The 21,473-nt window shown below is 41.6% G+C and overlaps 2 protein-coding genes across 2 annotated transcripts; one reads left to right on the top strand and one right to left on the bottom strand.

Annotated features, from left to right (window-relative positions):
• Positions 1 to 113: 113 nt before the first annotated feature.
• On the top strand, positions 114 to 8,389 carry dipk1aa (divergent protein kinase domain 1Aa). The gene is made up of 6 exons (XM_080779314.1): positions 114 to 424; positions 4,279 to 4,413; positions 5,419 to 5,526; positions 5,823 to 5,999; positions 6,652 to 6,783; positions 7,031 to 8,389. The coding sequence occupies exons 1-6, from the start codon at positions 371 to 373 to the stop codon at positions 7,709 to 7,711; spliced, it is 1,287 nt and encodes a 428-aa protein (XP_080635440.1). The 5' UTR covers positions 114 to 370; the 3' UTR covers positions 7,712 to 8,389.
• A 1,732-nt stretch (positions 8,390 to 10,121) lies between these two features.
• rpl5a (ribosomal protein L5a) lies at positions 10,122 to 13,917 on the bottom strand. Its single transcript, XM_080779319.1, has 8 exons — positions 13,828 to 13,917; positions 12,963 to 13,032; positions 12,729 to 12,844; positions 12,361 to 12,495; positions 11,837 to 12,039; positions 10,999 to 11,176; positions 10,599 to 10,687; positions 10,122 to 10,281 (listed from the first exon to the last, which is right to left on the bottom strand). The coding sequence occupies exons 1-8, from the start codon at positions 13,828 to 13,830 to the stop codon at positions 10,182 to 10,184; spliced, it is 894 nt and encodes a 297-aa protein (XP_080635445.1). The 5' UTR covers positions 13,831 to 13,917; the 3' UTR covers positions 10,122 to 10,181.
• Between the last annotated feature and the right edge of the window lie 7,556 nt (positions 13,918 to 21,473).

Genomic DNA, 21,473 nt, shown 5'->3' with positions numbered 1-21,473 from the left:
TTTTTAGGCAGAGCAGATCGAGGGCATTATTTATTTATGTTCTCATAATTGTAGTCAGCTGAACACATTGCGCCTGCGCCCTAGAGCCTGTGTTTAGCAGTGAGGTATGTGTTGCTTGTGATCCTCCGCTAGACCGCTACAAGTCACCAGCAACAACACGAGAGAAAGTGACATGCCAGCGTTGTCTGCGGGTCAGTACACAACCCGCCTGGGGAACGGGGACAACATTCGTCTTGCAATTACGCCCTGTCGATGATTTGTTTTTGTAATCAAAGGGTAGAACTTGCACGTCGACCTCGATCGACGTGTATTTTTGGATGAAATCTCACAGCCAGGGGGTCCACACATACTGAGATGATCTATTTTTGTGATGGCGAAGGGTCTGCTACCACGGGCCTGGATGAAGAAGTCCTTCTATTTCCAGGTACGTTGCAGTTTTTATTTATTTGTGCATTTAGTGCCATTTTTAAATGGACAGAAGAACACACACTGCGATTCTGAAAGGGTGCTGACCTCTTGTCTTCAGATTGACAGCTGCTGACAGTGCGTCAAGATCCTATGGCACTCAAGATCCAGTTCCTTACTAACGTGACCATTTTTGTGGTCTGTGTGTTCAGAGATCCAAGATTAATTTGAAAACCACGGATCAGAAATGGCACCACATAGTTTGAACCTCTACTAATCTCTATAGGTTAAACAACTGTGTGTGTGTGTGTGTGTGTGTGTGTGTGTGTGTGTGTGTGTGTGTGTGTGTGTGACTGTGTGTGTGTGTGTGTGTGTGTGTGTGTGTGTGTGTGTCACGTGTACCAGCTACCAGTACAAAAAAACAGATGGCAAATTAATAAATTAGGGCATGTAATTAATCATGCAGACACTTTGACAGACTCAAGTAGACATAGAAATCCATCACGGGAACTTAATGGCTAGTGGCTGGCTCCCTTATTAGTTGGGTCATATGGACTCCTACATTTCTTCACGTTAGCGGCATCAGATCCATCATTTTCAGCTATTGTCAACATTGCTGGGTAATAGGGCTCAAGTCACTCTTTGGCACAGGTGGCATGCAGCCAGATATTCTCCAAATGCAGTAAGGAGAAGTTACTTAGAATCCCTGTGAATAGTTAGAACTTGAAGTTAATTTGTAGTGAGAAGAAGGGAACATGGAGTGCATACTTAACTGTATTAGACTGCTTGATCAAAATATGTGGAATGTTGAAAGAGAGAGTGAGAGAAATACAGAGAATAATTTTTTGGCTTTTACACACACACACTCACACACACACACAAACTCTTTCACACAACTTTTTCAGTAAATGCTACAACCAACTACTGTATTATCCTCTTGAAACATCCATCCATCCATCCATCCATCTTCAACCACTTATCCGTAGTCGGGTCACAGGGGCAACAGCTCCAGAGTGTTCCAGATTAGTGACTTCCTCCTGGGGGATCCCGAGACGTTTCAAGGCCAGCGAGTCGATGTGTTTCCTCCAACTGCCCCGGTCTCCTCCCAGTGGGATGTGTGTCTCTCTCGTGTTAACTTTTATTTATGCAGAAGAGGCAAACTAATATTGTTTATGCGGTTTGCTTTGATTCAATAATTGATTGAACACATACGCATACATCATTTGATGGCGTATGTAAATACAGCGTTTGTATTGATTATCGTGTGTCCGTATCCATATTTATTTATGCCCTCGTCGGGTGCTATTACAGTGATGGTCTGCAGTTCTCTGCTGGGGCTGTGAGTTTTTACTCTGTTAATAAATATAGGCTAATAGGCAATTCTACATATACTGTATCTACCCAAGTGTATTGTCTGCTAGCCTATGGATACATACCGTCATCAGTAATACAGCAAAAATACTTATAACCCTTAACAAAGAAATAGCATTAGCGGCTGTGCAACAACAATATGCCATATTCAAACTATACTAAGTACAGTAAACTAATACTATTATACTAAAAAGGATAAAGATGAAGGGAAGATGCCTTTTTTACAGTACAATAATGTTTCAAGTTTATTTTGGATATGGATATACATACTATTGACTTTGTCATCAAGACTCATCATAATCACATACAAATAAATTACCGGTACATTAAGCAGTGCTGAAGAGAACTTTGTGCAAAATGTATCGGTTCTCTGAGATCTGATGAAGAGTGAAGACCCAGTAGGTGTTGGCAGCCAATCAGAGGCAGGTGAGGCAGCTGGGGCGTTACAAGGGCAGGTCTCTGCCCACGAGACGGATGTAGAATTGAATCATGCGTTGTTGGTCACCCATCTGCGGGTGGACTTGTAATTCCTGCATACACACTGCTGTGGGGGAAGGGTCATTGTACCTGCTTTACCTGAATGGTAAGCTCTAGGCAGTCTAGTAGTGTACCTGTTCCTATTTTGGGCACGTCATTATATTAAGTACATAGTCGGCCATTATTTTACTTTGTTGACGACATTGGTATCAGCAGTTATGCAGCCGATGTGTACCAATTTTAACCACTTTCAACCTGGCGTGTGACGTCCCTCAAAGAAATATCAGATCTACAACCTCACAACGTATCATGATGTGATATGTTGTGTTGTGTGCTTGCCTTGTAGAATGGACTATTTTGGACAAAGTTTTAATACGACCTAAGGGTTTAAATACAATACCGTCCATTATGTAAACCAAATACCAAATATGTAAACATTGGGACCCCCAAATCTGTCACCCTCTCCACTAAAGTGGTTAAACAAAAGGGCACATAAACGTTACAAACCATGATGGAGTCACTCACATAACCGGTATGCTGGGCTTTTATCTGGCTGTGCGGTCTCTGTATGCCTATTTACAGCCTCCTCAAACGCACACACACACACAGACCAACAACAAACACACACTAAAAGGGGTCAGATCTGAAGGCAGTGTATGACAGCTTTGTGTTTATCGATAGCTAGTGGGCCTTCTGGGAGGGGTGGAGCCTTTATCTACATGTCCATCTCTCTGGTACCCTGAAGAGAACACTGGAAGGTTAAGCTTAATTACACTATTTGGTCGTGACACGTTTCTGGGTTGTGGGGCCATTTTTATGGGTCGCGAGTATCCCCTGTTTGAAGTTTCCTGCAGATTATTTTTTTAAATTATTATTTCAAAAGATTTTCAGACGTTTTCAAAAAAAGACTGGAAACATTCTGAGAAAAGCAGAATTGTTTTTGTTTTTGTAAGACACCAAATGACTTTTGAGTCAAACGCTGCAAAGTTATGGAACCCTGCTCTGTGTTGCTTGCCAAAAATAACAGATTTTCAGGCTAACAATGCAGCTGGAACGCACAGTCCTCCTTGTATGCTCAGTCCTTTTGCAGCTGGCCTGGGTTCGAATTCGACCTTTGGCTCGTTGCTGCATGTCCTTCCCCATGCCATCTCTCTCTCCTTGTTTCCTGTTTCTCTCTCATTGTAACTACTGTAGGTGAATAGAAGCTTTAAAATATGGTGTATTTTTTAGATATTGAGGGAAATTAAGATTGTCAGAAGGGAAAAAAAGCTGCTTATCAACTAACTAATTGATCGATAAGGTTATCAATTAATGAATTGATCGATAAATCCCATTCTTCTGATATTCTTTATTCACACACACATGCATACACACACACACGTGCGCGGCTGCGCGCGTGCACACACACGTGCACGCGAGCGTGCACACACACACACACACACACACAGTTGTTCCCTTTTAAGCCAAAAATAACAGGAGGCACCTGATTACGGAGCACAATGCCACAGTGTAAAACATCAAAGTCAAAGGCATTTTTGTCCCATCGCTTTCATATTCCAGTGGGATTTACAGTAGTAACAAGCAAGCAACAGTATCTGTTGGGCCGAAGTACTGCAGAGAAGTTGTTGTTGAGTAGCGTAGTGCAAGTAGAGGGATTTGTCATTGTCACCTTACACATTAAGACATACACGTGACATTTGAATCGGGTGACAAAGATTACTGTAATTTAATTTATTTTTACCAGATCTAACCCCTGGGTCTTGAATCACATGACATGTCAGACTGAATAGAATTTCCTTGGTTTACCTCAAAACTGAGCGCTCCTAAATAAAAGGGCCATTGTTGTTGACTGGTGGCTGTTCAGTCACTCACTACATTGCTATGGGACTCCCACCCTGCTGTACTGCATGTGCTCAGGGTTGATGACGTTAAATCCTTATGCCATTAATAAATACAATGAATGTGATATACAGTGTACTGTATATGTAATGTATGTACAAATATGTGTTGTGCTTGGTTTTGCAGGCTCGTATCTCCTTTGTACGGGTAAAGTACCTGTTCTTGACGTGGCTGACCGTTTTAGTTGGAAGCTGGGTGCTCTATGTCCAGTACTCGTCCTACACAGAGCTCTGCAGGGGACATGAGTGCAAGAACACCATAGTGAGTGATTGCTCATCATTCACAATTTTATTCAGGATTCATGGATCCTGGATGAATGTGACACGTCACACGACACTAGTCTAGGACAGTATCACTTTTCTGTGACTAAATGTCTATTAGGACAGTCTACTCATTTTGACACACCAATGCAACTAGTCGCAACTTGAAACCAGTTGCAAGAGATCGCAGGCAGTCTCTGGAGTCTGAACTGACCAGTTGCAGACCGGTGCCATTTGGGACCAATGGTTGCAAGGAGTTACAGTTGCAAGGAGTTGCACTGGTGTGCTGTGGACTGGCCTTTATTTAAGACACAATACACACAAAACATGGCATTTGCCCTAGCCTAGCGCCTTAGATAGCACTTTATATAGACTTACAGTAGGGCCGATTCATACTCCTATTTTAGAGCCGAATAAAAGTCGGTTCGGCGCTGTAGAGCCTACAATGTGACGTAATTTGAGGTTCGGGGGGGGCGGGTACCGTCCTAAAGTCGGCTCTTCGGTGCTACTGATAATTTCTGACGAGCCGAAATCATTTCGGCACTACAGCGCCGAAACAGCTGTTAAATAGGAGTATGAATCGGCCCTTAGATAGTAATTTAAACAGACTTATAGCTTGTTACGTAGACAGCACTAGAATTGCATTTTATGTAGTCATAGCACTTTATAGTACACATGCATAATATATAATATAGTATAGTATGTATAGTTTACATACAGTAGATACTCCACTGTTACGCTCTTAGTTTATACATGATTCATGATAACTACTTTTTATATACCGGTATGTGATGTATGCCATGCTTTTGTTATTGCTTAATGTAAGTCGCTCTGGATTAAGAGCGTCTGCTAAATGCCTAAATTGTAAATGTTATGGCATATTGCACAGTAATCTTTACTGCATAGAGATGAGGCTTTTGCAAGGTGCTGAAAGAATATTATTTGAAATAACAAAATCCACAAACTAACCAAGACCCCTTCCCCCCTCCTTGTGAATCTCTTCAAGTGTGACAAGTACAGAAGAGGAATCATCGATGGGTCAGCCTGTAGCAGCCTGTGTGATAAAGAGGTTATGTACATGGGCCGGTGCCTTTCCACTACGCCCAACAACCAGGTGGGACTATGCTTTGAAATTAGCTTACCGGTAATTATTTTCATTAGTTAACCGGTTGAAATGTAAAAGCACTTTCACACAGCAAATATCCAACAGGGTCGAAATGTTTGTATATGCCCTGAGACATTAAAGGCTTTTAAAGCGTTGTCCTTGCTCGTGGGGAGTGTGCTTGGAGTTTGCCGATCAGGCTTCCTGGATTATTGTTTGAAATTTTGCTGGCAGTTTTTCAGCCCTATTTCCTTTACTCTATATCAGCAATGTTAAATGCTTATGCTGAGGTTATTTCAACTTCCCAGGTGTACACAGGAAGCTGGGGAGACTCTGACGGTATCATCCGATGTCAACTCGGGGAGGTTCTGCACTATGAGCTGGGAGAAGAGTTGGAGCCACGGAGAGAAGTGCCCATTTTTGATAAACCCACCAGAGGCACATCTGTGGAAAAGTTCCGTGAAATGGTCTTCAATCACCTCAAGGTTTGGAATAGACATTCAAGAGCCCCCTTTTAGAAATGTTCAGACACAACCCAATGTATGTTGTGTGACACCTATGAGAGAATGTGTGTAGAGTATGCAGTATCACCGGTACTGTACACTAATGGAATCACTGCATTGCAGAGGCATTGTATTCTGCCTTTGTTACATACCTGGTATTTCTATTCTACCAAAGTGATGACGATGCACGTGTGAGCTAAATTAAGTGCTGGTTATGTCTTTCTGAAATCTGATCAGCGAATCAAAGTTGCAATGAACTTACATATACAGCATACATAGTAGCAATACTATCATTACATCATTATGCACACCTGATCAGTTTCATAGAAATACATTTGAGTCAGTGGATCTTTGAGTTTAACACAGTGTGTGGAAATATGAATCCATAACGGATCAGGCCTCGACACAATGTAATACAATCCGCTTAACAGGTGATATCTGTGAAAGGTAGAAATAGGAGTGGCTGACCTGTTACAATACAAATACAGTAGTAGCAGATTGAGTGGCACAATTCCTGCTAGCATTTTGAAACCTTATCTGTTGGAAAGTAAGTGGCATGAAACTGAAGGAAGGTAGTGAGTTTTCCCTCACCCCCTGTTTCTCTCTCTCCGTCCGTGCATCGATCCGTCCTCAGTCCAAATTGGGAGAGCAGGCGAACCTGGCCGGCCTAGTCAGCCAGATCCTGTACGTGGCTGACGGTAACAAGGACGGACGGGTGTCTCTGCCAGAAGCCCGCTCTGCCTGGGCACTCCTCCAGATGGATGAGGTATAATTAAAGTGCAATTATTGAAATGATTCAACTGTAGATAATTACCCTCTACAACTTTCTACTTGCACAAAAATGTTACACGGTTATGCAAATGACAGTATTTGCATTTACAGAGGATCTTACGCCAAGACTTGTTACTCCAGACAGAATGTCTGAGTGCAAGAAGGAAATTGGAAATGCAGAATTCATTGTGACTCCTTGGGTCTCACAGATGTATGCCTTTTTTTCTTTGTCATTATTTCAGGTGTTACTGGGCCTGTTGCTCCAGGACCGGGGACACGCTCCACGACTTCTAGGGTACTGTGGGGACTTGTACATGACGGAACGTGTTCCTTATGGGCCCTTGTATGGCCTGGCCTTGCCCTGGCCCCTGGTCTCCTGGGTCCCCAGTGGCGTGCAGCGCAGCATCGACCAGTGGTTCACCCCCTCCTGGCCCCGCAAAGCCAAGATCTCTATGGGTTTGCTGGAACTGGTGGAGGACATTTTCCACGGCACCTACGGCAGCTTCCTCATATGCGACGTCGCAGCCGCACACTTCGGCTACACCGAACACCACGAGCTTCGGCTCACGGACACGCGAGTGGTCATCGCGGAGGACGAGTTCCGCCGCGCGATGCGGGCACTGAAGTGCGAGACGGACGCGGACTGCGTGTACGGGGTCGACTGTAAGACGTCGTGCGACATGGCAGAGAAGCGATGCCGGGAGGAGCCGGCGCTGCCGAACCTGGCCAAGGCATGTGGTACACTGAAGGACTACCTCCTGCGAGGGGTGCCGTCAGGGCTGAGCGAGGAGCTAGAGAGGCAGTTGTATGCCTGCATGGCCCTGAAGGGCAACGCTGGTCAGATGAACATGGAACATGCGCTCATCCTGAACAACCTCAAAGCTCTGCTGTGGAAACAGATCTCTCACACCAAGGACTCATAAAAGGCAAGCGAGATCGAAGAATATTTATGTTCATGCTCGCTAGTCATCTACGAGAGGTGTAATTATGAAGATACTGTTTGTACCGCTGAAAAATACAAGCAACACTTTGATAAAGCAATTTGTCAATTATTGGGTTTTAGCAGAGAAGGTTTTCAGACCGGCAGACAGATCCTACCTCCTCTGCCTGAAATAGGGTCACGACCCCACAAATCTTTGGGATTAGTACATGTGTGCACTGTGCAGTGAGATATTCACACTCGAAGATGAACTCCAAAATTGCATGTTGGACTTGGGGGGGAATAATGTAGAAGAGGAATAACAATAATACGTAATAATAGGAGTCACACCATTTATACATCCATATCGTAACACATTTTCTACCACACTGGATCAGAGAAACGATATGATGAACAAAGTGATTAAACTAAACTGCTGTTCTGACCTAGTCGTGCTGTTGCAGTAAGTCTGAGATTCATGATGTTATTATATGAGATTTAATTCCCTCACAAGAGTTTATTCCATGAAGGAACATGGAAGTTGATAGACTTAAAAGTGGTTGTTGCTGTATGAACTAGTGCTGGGTGATAAGACGAAAACGTTATGTAAACATGATTTGTGGACCAATGGTCCATGTCAATCAATATTAAAATGGTGCAATTCAGCTTAATGTTATGTATATATTAACAGAAATCAATGTAAACAAAATCTAGATTAAAATCTCTAATATAAATGGTCACTGATTAGACTCAATAGAAATAGAAGCCAAAACTCCCATTATTGGAATCAGACTCGAGGCTAAATAAAGGGAAGGTAGCGGAAAGTGATTGGGGAACATTCTTCACTTTCACCTCATTGCAAAATACACCAGAAATGGCAATATTGTATTTCTGTATTGAATTTGTAACAAAATTGTGTAGAACTCAGTATCACCCAGCACTGGACCACTTTTAGATAATAAAAACTGAAGCCGTTTGAAGCTTCATATTGGATCGTGAATGATTGTCAGTATTTTATAGGGATCATATCTGTAGTCGGTATAATTGACTGTGCTGGATATTTCACCTCAACTTCAATGCTGCATCAAGAGTGAAACGAGAAAGACGGTAAAAGTATTTAAATGTTGATGAAGAATGACGGGGGGGGGGGGTCACATTTGTATTATTTAACTTTTTCCAATTTATCTATGGTGCCATGAAAAAAAACATGCTGAAAAAACTTGATGAAGGTTTACCTATGAAGGTACATTTGAGGCAGATTGGACAGAACTTTTTACAAGGGAAGCTTCTGTCCATAAAGGAAATCTTGATGACAATTTGATCAATCCAGACACTTGTGCATACCGATGTCTTTAACCACTCTAGATGTTACTTGGTAGTCACACTAACAAGGGATGAATGTTTGAAAATATATTTCACCTATAAAGCATGTCACGCAAGATGGTCCTGACCAATGTGGCTGTTGAAGTTTGCAATATTGTGAACGTGTTTACTACTTTGAAAATTGAAACCAGCATGATTTTTGCACAATAAAATCCAACTCAATGTCTTTTCAATGCATTCATATTTGCAAATGAACACCAGGCTGTAGTACTGAAGGAGTGTGACAATTGTTGGAAGTCTTGGACATTAAAGTATAAGCAGAAATTCATCATTCAAATTACCGGTAGTATTTCAATAATTGTGTTCGATGAAACCAGCATTTTGTGAAACAAATATTCATTACAATTTTAATTTGCTTATACGCTCAATGTGTGCCAAATAACATTCCTAAATGTCTATTCTTTAGACTACTATGTATTCACACTAGGGCTGTCAAAGTTAACGCACTATTAACTAGTTAACTCACAATCCTTTTAATGGCACTCATTTTTTTAATGCGCAATTAATTCACTGTGAAGTTTGACAGAATGGTTGAGAGACGCATGCATGTGAATGCAGGCAGTCAGTGAGCCCCGCCTCTCTCCCAGTGAGTCTACACAATTAGAAAACTTAGAAAGAATGTTATTTTGATCAACATGGCCTGTTATCTCTCATAATGGTACCATTGGCCAACATCAATACAGTTCTTTAGTTTGGGTCTGAAAGGCTAAATGTCATCAAATGGTGGTTCCGTGGCTCAAATGCAGAATAAATAATGGGCCTCGATATGAAAAATCTTGAAAACCACTGATTTAAGGTATATTTAGAACGTATACAAAATATGCGATTAATTTGTGATTAATCACAGTCAACTATGGACAATCATGCGATTAATCGAGTTAAATATTTTAATCGATTGACAGCCCTAATTCACACTCCTGACCCATCTGTCTGAAAGTTAAAAAAAATTGCACTTTAATATCAAAATCTACAGTATACCGAATGAGTCAGACAAACATTAAAATCATGAATTAAGAAGAGCAGACAAAATATTTGCATTTGAGATAGATTTATTTGTCTGAAGTGCATGTGGTTTTGGAGCAGCATCACAATCAGTCCCCTTCCTCTCGTTCTTGTGCTCGTAAGAAGCTGGCCTTTTTCTGGGCAACGCGGTCTTTCCTCTGTGCCAAGGATAACTTGGCACGGTTCCACCTGCCAGGGGAAGAGGAAAAACAATGAGTCCATTAACATTCAGTAGAGCAGAGGAAGGAGACAGCAATTCATTCAGATGCCCTCCCAGTCCCCATTATTCACTACGCTTAACATTCACTTCGAACGATATTTAATATAAAATGACACTTTCAGTTTTAACATGTTAATGTTGATTCTGTTGCCTGGTGTTCTGGAGAGCCAAGAATGTAAAACCATATTCTCAAAGAAATCACACCATGCAATAGTCTCTTATGTACAAACACCTTCCAAGACATTTACTGATTTTGTTTAACAGTCTATGGAGTTCGGAAACCCACCTCTTCTTTTTGATTTCCTTTTGGGGTTTCTTTTCATGCACAGGATTTTCTCGGATTGCAGAATGGGCTTTTTTGTACATCGCTTCTACCTGAAAATGATCAAATGAACACCAGTTATTAAATACGGTGCAAAACTGCAAATATATATAATGCCGTGCTGGATCCCAACACGATCATGCTTCTCTCAGTCCCGTCTTGAAAACACTAGTAAACATCAGCCAATGCAAATGAAGGACCAACTACATTTTGCTCAGTGTGCTTGTTATAATCATTAAGAAGCAGATAAACGGACACCACATGCACTGTTGTGAGTGACAAACTGACAACACTGGGTTATGTGGGCGCGTCATTTGAAAAACCATGACAGGGGTCTTATTTTCACGGGTGCAAAGTGTCTTACAGAGTCTGGCGTGACGCCGGCTTTGATGAAACGTGAAAACTGCTTCTTGTAGGCATCCTCGTCCTCCTCCATCAGGTACGACATGTAGTCCGAGATGTTCATGCCCATGATGTGTTTGCGGTGCAGCTCGGCATTAAATTCTTTACTCTCTGCATCGTAACCAGGGAAACGCTTGAGGCTGGAAATAAAAGACAGGTCGATATTTGTTTATACTGCCCGTTTCAATTATTTTTTAGACTGAAACCACTCTCCTGCCATGCTTTGGTTCATGCAGCTTCTCTCAGTCCCGTCTTGAAAACACAAGTAAACATCAGCCAATGCAAATGAAGGACCAACTACATTTTGCTCAGGGTGCTTGTTATAATCATCAAGAAGCGGAGAACCAGCACCAGGGTATTGTCATACTCATTAACAGGGTGATTAGCAAGTTTCTCCATGTTCAGTTCAAATGCATTTTCCACCATTGTATGTCTGATTAGAATTAAATTAGACCAGTTAGTTTCAGAAGTGCGAAAATTAGAGAACTCGGGTCCGTCTGAATACTTGCACACATGCATCAATACGTGCATCACAAAACACAGTTAAGACCGATTTGGATTACCCAACTCAGGACATTTTGAAGTGCAAGTAATTATAGTATATTTTGTTACCATACCAGTGGCTTACTTGAAAACCAAAGAAATTAAGGCATGCGCTTCTTGGAAATGGTGGTAAGTAATGCATTAGTCACAGTCAATGGCCTAAATATACCAGACCTACTGGTGGTCTGGTACGTCGGAGGCCTACACAAGTTTCATCAAAAACGGCATTAAAGTGTTTAACATTTATTTTCACTGACCTGTGAGGGATAGCAAGCCCGCCATCAACAGCTCCCTTCAGCGCTCCAAACACCTTGTTGCCTGTACTGGTTCTGGCTAGACCCGCATCCAGGAAGCAGGTAAAGGCACCGGGCTGTCCATCAATGCTCTCCACATTGAATTCATCACCCGTCACCTCCACCTGGCCCTCGTACACCTGATCTAGGCCAAACTTATTCAGCAGCTGGTAAAAAGAGGATAAATAGAGAAAACAAAAATGTAAGGATCCCAGGAAATTAAACTGGTTACAGAAGCACGGGTGACTTTACTTACTGAAGGGAGAATAAAACGTAAAAATATTAACATAATTGGCAGAAGACCTCACAGCCTCTTTTCGGCAGCTCAAATCACTGGTTTGAATATTCTGAACATTTAACAAACATTAACAACTACACGAAAGCAACATCTGGTGTGCATATGGGGCATGGGCCAGCTGATCAAAGGGCACCAAACTGCTGACATAAGCGAATGTCACTTGTGTGGGTAATGCGTGTCAATCGCTTACCCTCCGAGCCAGCAGCAAGCCAGTACAGTATGCTGCAGCATAGTTTGTTAGGCCTACAGGAATCCCGTATTTGGGCAGTTCGTGGGAGTACGCCGCAGCCACTATGTGGTCTCCTTCAATCTTGGCATAGGCAATCTGAAATACACATAGAAGGGTTGGGTATGATGGTATGGTGAATACTTTAGACCAAAACTTAACACGTTACTTTGCAAACAAATCAGCTCAGGTCACCAGGCTCGTTATAAGAGCTAGGAAAGGATAGGACACTTTCCCAGGAAGTCACAACTGTCGGCAAAACTGCCTATTAGTTGAGCAAACAATGACGTGTATTACTTAGGCCACTGGTTTGATGTTTCAACGTCACTGACCTGGCAGCAGATATCCCTGTTGGAGAACCTAACTATGATGCGGTACTTGGGTGTGTTGTACTTGTTCTTCTCCTGAATGACCAGGCGCTTCCGGGCAAAGTAGTCAGTCTTTCCCTCTGTCAAATGGTAACAAGTTAGAACATTAAGTCAGTCTTAATAATAATTAACATACTGGTAAATCGATAAAGGGTAACAATGTAGGCAGTTTCTAGAACATGTCAATAATCAATTTACCTCGCCTCCTCCTGAACTTGACCTGGTACCTCTTGAAATATTGCTTGCTCTTCACCACTTTAACAAACCCCTGCAGACACACAAGCATTAGAAATATCCGTCTACTACGGTCTTTAAAAGTAGGGCAAGTTAGATTTAAGGTTAAAACAAAATGTTTTACAATGTTTGTTAAAGGACTATATTCTGATAGTAATCACTGCCTTTGCTATCGAGCTTGACGACACCAGGTCCATTGAGTGCAATGGACAAGTGGCGCCATGTTATATTTGAGTCCTCCGGACCAAGCGAAAGAGTTTGTTCAGTTAACAGCGGTCTCAGTCTCTTCAGCTCTCTTTAGTAAGCAAAATAGGTGGGTCGCCAAATTCAGGCAACCATCATGAGAATGCATTTACACTTTCCAGCTCTTTTTTGGGTGGATTCATAGTACATCGGGTGCTTTCTTAAAAGCTGGATAACAGTACTAAACAAATACATTTTTTCTCGAAAACACAAGCCCGCGTTGTGAGCTTGTAGATTGGCTATTTTCGTTATACATTTGAAAATAGCTAGGAACTAGCTAGGAATTAACTGGTCAAAAACAGAATTAAGTGAGATCCAAACTAAATGACACTTACTCGATGCACACTTTACATACATAGTGGTCAGCATCTAGCAGTCTCTGTTTTTATTAAAAGATCATAGAATTGATACAGACACGGCCATTTGCGCCACGCTGGAAGTTTTCGCGGAACCGGTGAAACGTAATGCAGCCAGGATCCAACACCATCTGGCCGCCAAACTACTAGTAATATGTATGTGCATTTGAAGTACCCGTTTACACACCCAGTTGACTTGTTTTAAAAGTATATTGATCGTATTTGCTTACCATTTTCTAAGGTTTATCGGACCGTCCTGGGCCCGGCAGACACGGAAAAGGAAAGGGCTGACGTGACAAGGAATTCTTAAGCGATTGCGTCAGCTGTTTAAAGTAAAGACCACATCCGGTCTCTTTAGCGCTCTCTACCGCACGGGCTGAACTGGAGCTACGAAAATCTATAGGGGGCAGCAGTGTATTAGTGAAAGCAGGTATTAGTAAAATAGCTCAAGGCTCTATTGCTGATTACTTAGGTTAGAACCCGCCGCAGTGGTGTCCGATTAGAATTTAAACCAAGATACTTTGACTTCTGCCTTCTTGAGCAGACCTCTATTATATATTATCCGAATATGACTGACGTCACTGACCCAATAAGATCATCTATCCATGTATGGGTTCTACCAGAGCCTGGGTTCTACTACGTACCACATCGATCTGATCAGAAACTCATAATGTCATAAGTATAACCCGCCAACGTGCTAGTCGGATATATATAGCCCGGCGTCCTAGTCGAATATGCCCATGTATGGAGACTAGGCTATATCCAATGAACAACTCTCCCAGATCCGATAATATGAATGGAAGTGAGAGTCTTCGTTACAGTCGCCCATAGTATTTTACTAGTGGTTCCCAAACGTTTTTATGTTAACGACCCCCACTAATTATCCCACGGACCCCCCCATTTGAAAAGGTATGCCAGGGACCCCCCATTAAGAGAAGATTTTTAAGGCTCTAGCAGTGATTCTCAACCAGTTTAATTTCAAGGACCCCCAATTTGACATGCATTAGGCTATGGACTAGGCTAATGCATGTGCATAGTGGCATTTCTATCTCTGGGACCCCAATTTATATTGTAAAAAATCAATGTTAATGTAGAGTGTACAAATGGAACCAAATGGATCCTAACGGATTATTTAATCTTTAATAATCTTGCCAAAGTTTTCTGTGACAATAAACTTCCTTTTCATTCATATTGATAGTAGTATATTATAATTGTGGGTGGGCAATCTTCTCACTATTAAATCATAGTTTTGGGGCGGTATAGGCAGGATGGTAGTCATGAGAAACTTAAATGAGGGATTCAGCTCATGAACTGTTCTTGAACCTAAAGAAAATCTGACCACACCTATAACCAGCAAATTGGTCATTATTGTTATCACAGCAAGGCATTTGACAATTATTAGTAAGCCTCCTTAATGCCTCATATTCACTTTTTCCCAAACTATAGGTAGATGCTGTCTATTGATTACTAATTTTGGCCTGGAAACCAGACCATACTGCCACAGGAAAAAAATCCCTGGGGAAATTGGTCTGGCACTCCTCAGTTCGCTCACCCCAGAGTTGTGGGTAACCAATCAGAGCCCACTATTCAAATACTTTTTTGCTGTGATGTTGGAATCTGTTTGTAACCACCACCACCACCAATAAATCCATTCCACAGAGTCCACACTGAAGTTCCAGATTAATACCTACGCAGTGATATTAGTCTGGCCATGCCAGGCTATACTAATTTTGGCTGAAGCCGTCGGCCGATGGAGTAGTGACTACTCCATGCAGCCAACACATTACAATAGCAGCATGTACCATGTAAGAACTTAACATGAAGCATTCCGAAATGTAGAGATATCACCAGAGCCCTTGGAAATAAGTGTAATTCTCTGTCTTGTTTTATATTAAGTCAATGAAAGAGTCAACAGTGTTGTGTTGCTGTTCATATACCGCTAATACCGGTAATGGGAAATATATCAACAAAAGCATCTCTTCTTGATTTAGCCACAGTCGTACAGAATCCCAATATAATCTATCTCTGCCAGTGTGAGTGGTTTTGGTAATGGTTACAGGGAGCCATGGAAGAAAGAGAACTACAAAAAAATCCATACAAGGTCTTTATGTGCTTCTCATGACTTGAATCTTTTCCAGTAAAAGTGAGCTAACCAATGCTCATTACTCAGTTACTGGTCCTATTTTCTTCTTTTTAATTCTCTATTTAAGGACATCCATTGTCCATCCATTTTCTCTCCCTACACAGTCCTCTCAGAACATAAAGATGATATTTGTAAACATACTGTACATAATAAAATGTGCATACTTCAGTTTAAGTTCAGGGGATTTTTAGACAAAAAGTCAAAACAATCACCTGCACGGGAAGAAAATAAATGTGGTGAAAGATTGCTTTACAAAAAGTTAACTGTCAAAACTAAGGTTGATCAGATTATCAGTAAATGCTATAAAAAGGAACCAGAGTCTTCTGCTTTTCTGGCCATGTGAGACAGATAAGATTCTCCTCTGTCATTCTCATTGCAGAATCTGCAAATGGTCTAAGCTTTTAGGAAAGTTCAAGTCACTCAAGTGTAGAACTTGTTGCTATGCTTCTGATTTCACAATGAAGTAAAGCAACCGTCCAGTTGTCCCTGTGCAGTAGTGGTCTGCAGGTCACACTTATTCTATTATTTTTTATCATGTGCTACTTTGAATATATGTTGCATTTTGTTTGCAAGGATATTTAGTCAGACCATTACCCCAAACCCTAACCTCAGTCTTAACTGGCCACGCATGAGTCTTAACCGGCCACGCATGAGTGTTAACCGGCCACGCATGAGTCTTAACTGGCCACGCATGTCGTCTGAAGGGGCCACGCAGGTCTGACTAACGGGATTTCTGACTTCATGGGCATGCAGTCCCCCTAAGTTCCTAACATTTGCCACTGCAGTATGTTACATGTTAGTCAGAAGACAACAACCGAATTGGAGAAACAGAGCAAACATAGATCACACAATTCAGCGTAGTGAAATGATACAGTAAATTACTCTTCAATTTAGTTCAGAGAACAAGGCCAGAGCCATGGTGCTGCTAACAGAGTTCCAAATGGATAAATGAACACTGAGGATTTGAGAAAGTGCATGTCAGTAAGACCATGAACAAGAACAAAGAGATCCAGAATGACGGGGTGAGAGGTACATTTTAAAGAGTTTTCAACTTACTACTAAAGATCTCTGCTGCTCTGACTGCAGTAGAGATCATCAGCAATACCAAATCAGTTTTTAACTTAAACCAAAATGTGTTGCTCGCCTGGCTTTGACAACAGACAAAAATACATCAGACTGCTGGCTGCTTACACGTAATTTATTTGTGAAAGCCAAGAGTGTATCTCTGCTGTGGAGTTAAGACATATACACCCCACGAAGTCAGAGTAAATACGAATTGAGATTCAGACCACAGATTTCAGCACATCAGAAAAGGGAACATTCAGCACATTCACAACATGTAAAAGCAACAATCTATTTTGAACTAGCTTGCTCTCAGTGAAAAAGTGAACATGTATGTTGCTAGATGACAGTGACACCAAACTAAAAGTTCTTATTAGCCGACAATCATGAACACCTAACAGGAATTATTTAATTAGTACGCCTATGCGTAGATCATTTGTCATCTGCATGCTCTCTGCACTGACCACAACATCTAGCCTACAGTATATCAACCAATGACAGGGAGACTTAGGACCTGAATGCAGTTGTTGAACTCTAACCTTTCAAATGACCAACGCGACCCCCAACAAATACCAAAAGACACAATGACCAGGAAGCGGTGAGTAGGTCCCTGTATGTCCGCAGGCCGCTGCCTGCGATGGGGTCCCTAGTATTTGGGTTGAATTTACAACCAGAAATGGGCCCGTTGGCTAACAAGGGCACTTGTTGATCACAGTGATGGATGTTGGATTCTGTCGGAATGATTTGTGGACTGTTTATGGCACATGCTCAGAGATCTTTTGAGTGTGTAACTAATGGTAGTTTTGGTTTGAACACTTTTGAGGTAGTTTCTTAGAAATCACACAAAGCTGACATTTTGGCTATTCTCAAAATAGCAGAACTGACTGATGTAAGAGGTATGTTCAGCACACGTAATCCTTTACATTTCACAGAAAACCAAAATCCCCCAACCAAATAGGAAATCATTATAATTAGGTAGGTAGGTAGGTAGGTAGGTAGGTAGGTAGGTAGGTAGGTAGGTAGGTAGGTAGGCATAGATAGATAGATAGATAGATAGATAGATAGATAGATAGATAGATAGATAGATAGATAGATAGATAGATACGATTGTTTTTTCCATAAACTCTGATTAGAGACGGCATGCTTTCAGATGACAAGGTTGGTGCATGGGGACAAGATGTTATGAACCCCCTGCATGACAAACTGTCTTGTGGTCAGTTTGGGGTGGGGGCTGTCCAGTAAATCATGCATTGTGTTCACACTTTGGTTCCTATCTGGTGGCTGCAGTTGGTCCCCAATGTTGCCATGTTGGCTTATTTCCCTTGTTTTGGTCGAGAGTTGTGGGAAACAATTCTGAATTGTGTTTTTGTGGCTTGGTTATTTATTATAACATTACACATACTTTAGCCAGGGCTTAATAAGTAGAGACTAATATGCATCTATTTTAATTTAGTGGGAATATATTGTCTTGTTTTTAGAGGTGATATTTGGCTTATTTTTCTCGCAATATTTGGCTAGTTTTGGGCTTGTTTTTGGGGGTGGGTTGGCTTATTCCTCTCATGAGAGTTGGCAACACTGTTGGTTCATCTGAATAGTCATGGACTCATGGAGGTACGGAGAGCGAGAGAGAAAGAGAGTGAGAGATGGATCGATAGAGAGAGAAAGAGAGAGTGTGTGTGTGTGTGTGTGTGTGTGTGTGTGTGTGTGTGTGTGTGTGTGTGTGTGTGTGTGTGTGTGTGTGTGTGTGTGTGCGTGCGTGTGTGCGTGCGTGCGTGCGTGTTGGGAGGGCATGAGGAAGGGAGTGTCAACACTCTTGCATGAGTGTCTGTGTTTTTCTTGTTTTGTTCTTCTGTTCTTGTGAAGACCGTTTAGCTGAATAAATGAGATTGCAAGAGGTATTTTGTTGTTTATCGATCCTTTGGTAGAATTGTGTTGCCGAAACATTTCTGCAGACAGGTGAATCTAAATGCCAGTCGCATGAACTCTGCAACTATATACTTGCAATTATCCCAAATGGCAGTTGCAAGGAGTTACAAATGGTAAGAATTGTAAGTTTAACAAAATAAATCTGGGGGGAGATTTTGGAATTGGCGGATTGGTTCAGAATAGCTGTTGTACTGTACTGTATCCGTACTGTATCAGTACTGTATCAGTACTGTATCAGTTTCTTAATGTTCTTGAATGGATTGATATGAATATTTAAGTCATTGATGAAGGGAAGTGAAACTGATGTAATGCAACCAGTCATCCTAGATGAATGTTCAGAAGTTATGTATCAATTATTGACCTTCTTGACCTCAACCATTGAATCACCAAAATATAGATATTGTTGTAGAGCTCTATATGAAATGTCATGACTTTGTGTTGTAATTTGATGATCACATATACTGTACTGTATAGGCAATGGAATCATTGAGCACAGCACAGTGACAAATATAGATAGGCCTATATGGGAATATTGTTGTCACCTGAGGCAATACCATATTAAAGCTCTAGGAGATGCAACAAACTGAAGGACTGCATTCGGCAAGGGCAGAGATGGCCCTGGCTGACTATAGGCCCTAGGCCTATATACAGAATGAGCCTTCATGGTCATGGCAGCCAGGCCTTCAGCTGCTGTGACAGGCTATACTACTAATAAACGGTAACAAGACAACTCACTCCGTTTCTGTTTTCCTCCCAGAATCTTCCCCAGTGAGGGGTGGGAGAGGCTGGACAGCAGACGGCTGGACTTTGAATTTCTCTAACTATAAACTTTCATGACAGCAGACAGTACAAATATAATTCATGAAAAGCTACTACAGTGAAGTCTGTTCACAGAAGTTGTTAAGGATATGTGCATGGGATTATCTGACAAGGTATACCATTTGAGTGGGAAAACCCTTACATAATACTAAATTGTTTATAGGGTCAATATAAGTAAAATGATATAGCCTTTCCAATTCCACATGAGTATCTTTTTATATTTTTCCAAAAAGAATACAAACAGCCAATAGCATATTACAAAGTTATCCCCCTCACTGGGGAAAATTCCGGCAGGAAAAACAGGCAAGCACCGGGGTGAGTTGTCCAGTATTCTTAATAAACTAGACCCGGGGATATATGAGCACTCAGTCAAAGTTTGGGTTATGCACTGTACAATAAGTACCACAGACGAAAAACAGTCTAAGTCCAAATTTCATTCTGACCGCTCCACGAAAAGGCCTCGTTGTCCTGAACTGAACCCTTATCTATATCATTTATACATTATGGATCAATAGTGTGGACTTCGTCTGTGGCATTAGCTCTTATATCAGCAGGGATGGAAAGTAGGCTAACTGATGCAAAGGAAGGAGCACCACTTTGTAATGAATGTTTTGAATAAAAACAATACAACATCAAAATATGATGCAAGTAGCCTTGTTTTGTTGTAAAGGTGTGTTTGGGGAGATTCTTTTTTCAACCCATGCACGCACGCACACACACACACACACACACACACACACACACACACACACACACACACACACACACACACACACACACACACACTGCAGAGTGCAGACACACACGCGCGCGCGCATTCTGCAGCTCAAGTGCTCCATGCAGCGCTGAGAACCGGGCAGAAGTTATAGAACAGAGAGCGTTTGATTGATTGATTGTTTGATTGATTGAATAGGCCTAGTTTAGTTTGCAGGAAAAAAAGCACGTACAGTTCAATACAAGGTCTGATAGTTAAGAACGCCCGACTCCTTCATACTCAATATCGAAACATTTACACTGCAGTATAGGCTTATAGGCTATACAAAATGCATCCCTTTTGATGACAGGTTTCAGCGAGGTTAATTTAGATTTTAGAGAGGATAATAATAAATGGTGCAATAGCATCCCTTATAGGCCTACAATTCTTGTGAGGCAACCATTGCTGCCCCATTGGAAAATGACCATCTCCCATGTGATAACATCTCGCTTTACATGAATGGAGGCAGAGGTGTAAATTCACAGTTTGAAGCTTCCTTTATTATTACAACGAATTTTACAACCATGGAGTTCAGTGATAGCAAACATGCCCAGCTTTCTCTACCGGGCACGACACACAAACTACCTGGAGCATGAAAATACACGCACAAAAGCCCCCAACCAACCCCTGAGCTTCATGCTGCTATAACGTGAGATCCCCCAACACTCCGGGGCAGGGGAAGGATAGAAAAACACGATTTATTATTGTTGGCTATCTTAAAGTTAAAATGTATTGTCAGGACAGGAGCATTTTAGAAATCACGCAAAAAGTCTGCGATTACACCATGGCCTAAAAAGAGACATATCACGATATCAGTCAGAACAGACGTTTCAGAACTTTGCCAAATAACCCCATGCCCAATGAAGCCTGACCGCACATTGCGCGTTCGGTTCCTGTCTGTCAGTCCACCATCAATAAAGGCAAAAGCCCAAAAAACTAAATAAAATACCTATGCAATGGAGGAAAGTATATAGGCTATTTATATAGGCATATAGGACGAGATATAATACGGTAGTATTATATTGAGCCTAATGTTTTCGTTGAGTTATACAAATAAATAAACACGTTTTAAAATGTATTTAGAGTAGCCTATAGCCTAAAATAAATAAACAAATAAGCCTATAAGACCCCAACCAATCACTGTCTGGTTACTCTGGTAGCTATAGTCAGTG

The sequence above is a fragment of the Protomyctophum bolini genome, assembly GCF_963924005.1.
Source record: "Protomyctophum bolini genome assembly, chromosome: 12".
NCBI lineage: Eukaryota > Metazoa > Chordata > Actinopteri > Myctophiformes > Myctophidae > Protomyctophum > Protomyctophum bolini.
The sequence above is the reverse complement of the archived record's forward strand: the minus strand, read 5'-3'. Positions and strand labels throughout refer to the sequence as shown.

What these genes read in the sequence shown, in the direction of transcription:
- dipk1aa (XM_080779314.1), top strand. Translation starts at nt 371, where the DNA reads ATGGCGAAGGGTCTGCTACCACGGGCCTGGATGAAGAAGTCCTTCTAT. An exon ending in CCACTACGCCCAACAACCAG is followed by an intron (nt 5,527 to 5,822) that starts GTGGGACTATGC and finishes TCAACTTCCCAG; the next exon opens with GTGTACACAGGAAGCTGGGG. An exon ending in TGGTCTTCAATCACCTCAAG is followed by an intron (nt 6,000 to 6,651) that starts GTTTGGAATAGA and finishes ATCCGTCCTCAG; the next exon opens with TCCAAATTGGGAGAGCAGGC.
- rpl5a (XM_080779319.1), bottom strand. An exon ending in GGGCTTGCTATCCCTCACAG is followed by an intron (nt 11,177 to 11,836) that starts GTCAGTGAAAAT and finishes TTTTATTTCCAG; the next exon opens with CCTCAAGCGTTTCCCTGGTT. An exon ending in CCGGCGTCACGCCAGACTCT is followed by an intron (nt 10,688 to 10,998) that starts GTAAGACACTTT and finishes GATCATTTTCAG; the next exon opens with GTAGAAGCGATGTACAAAAA.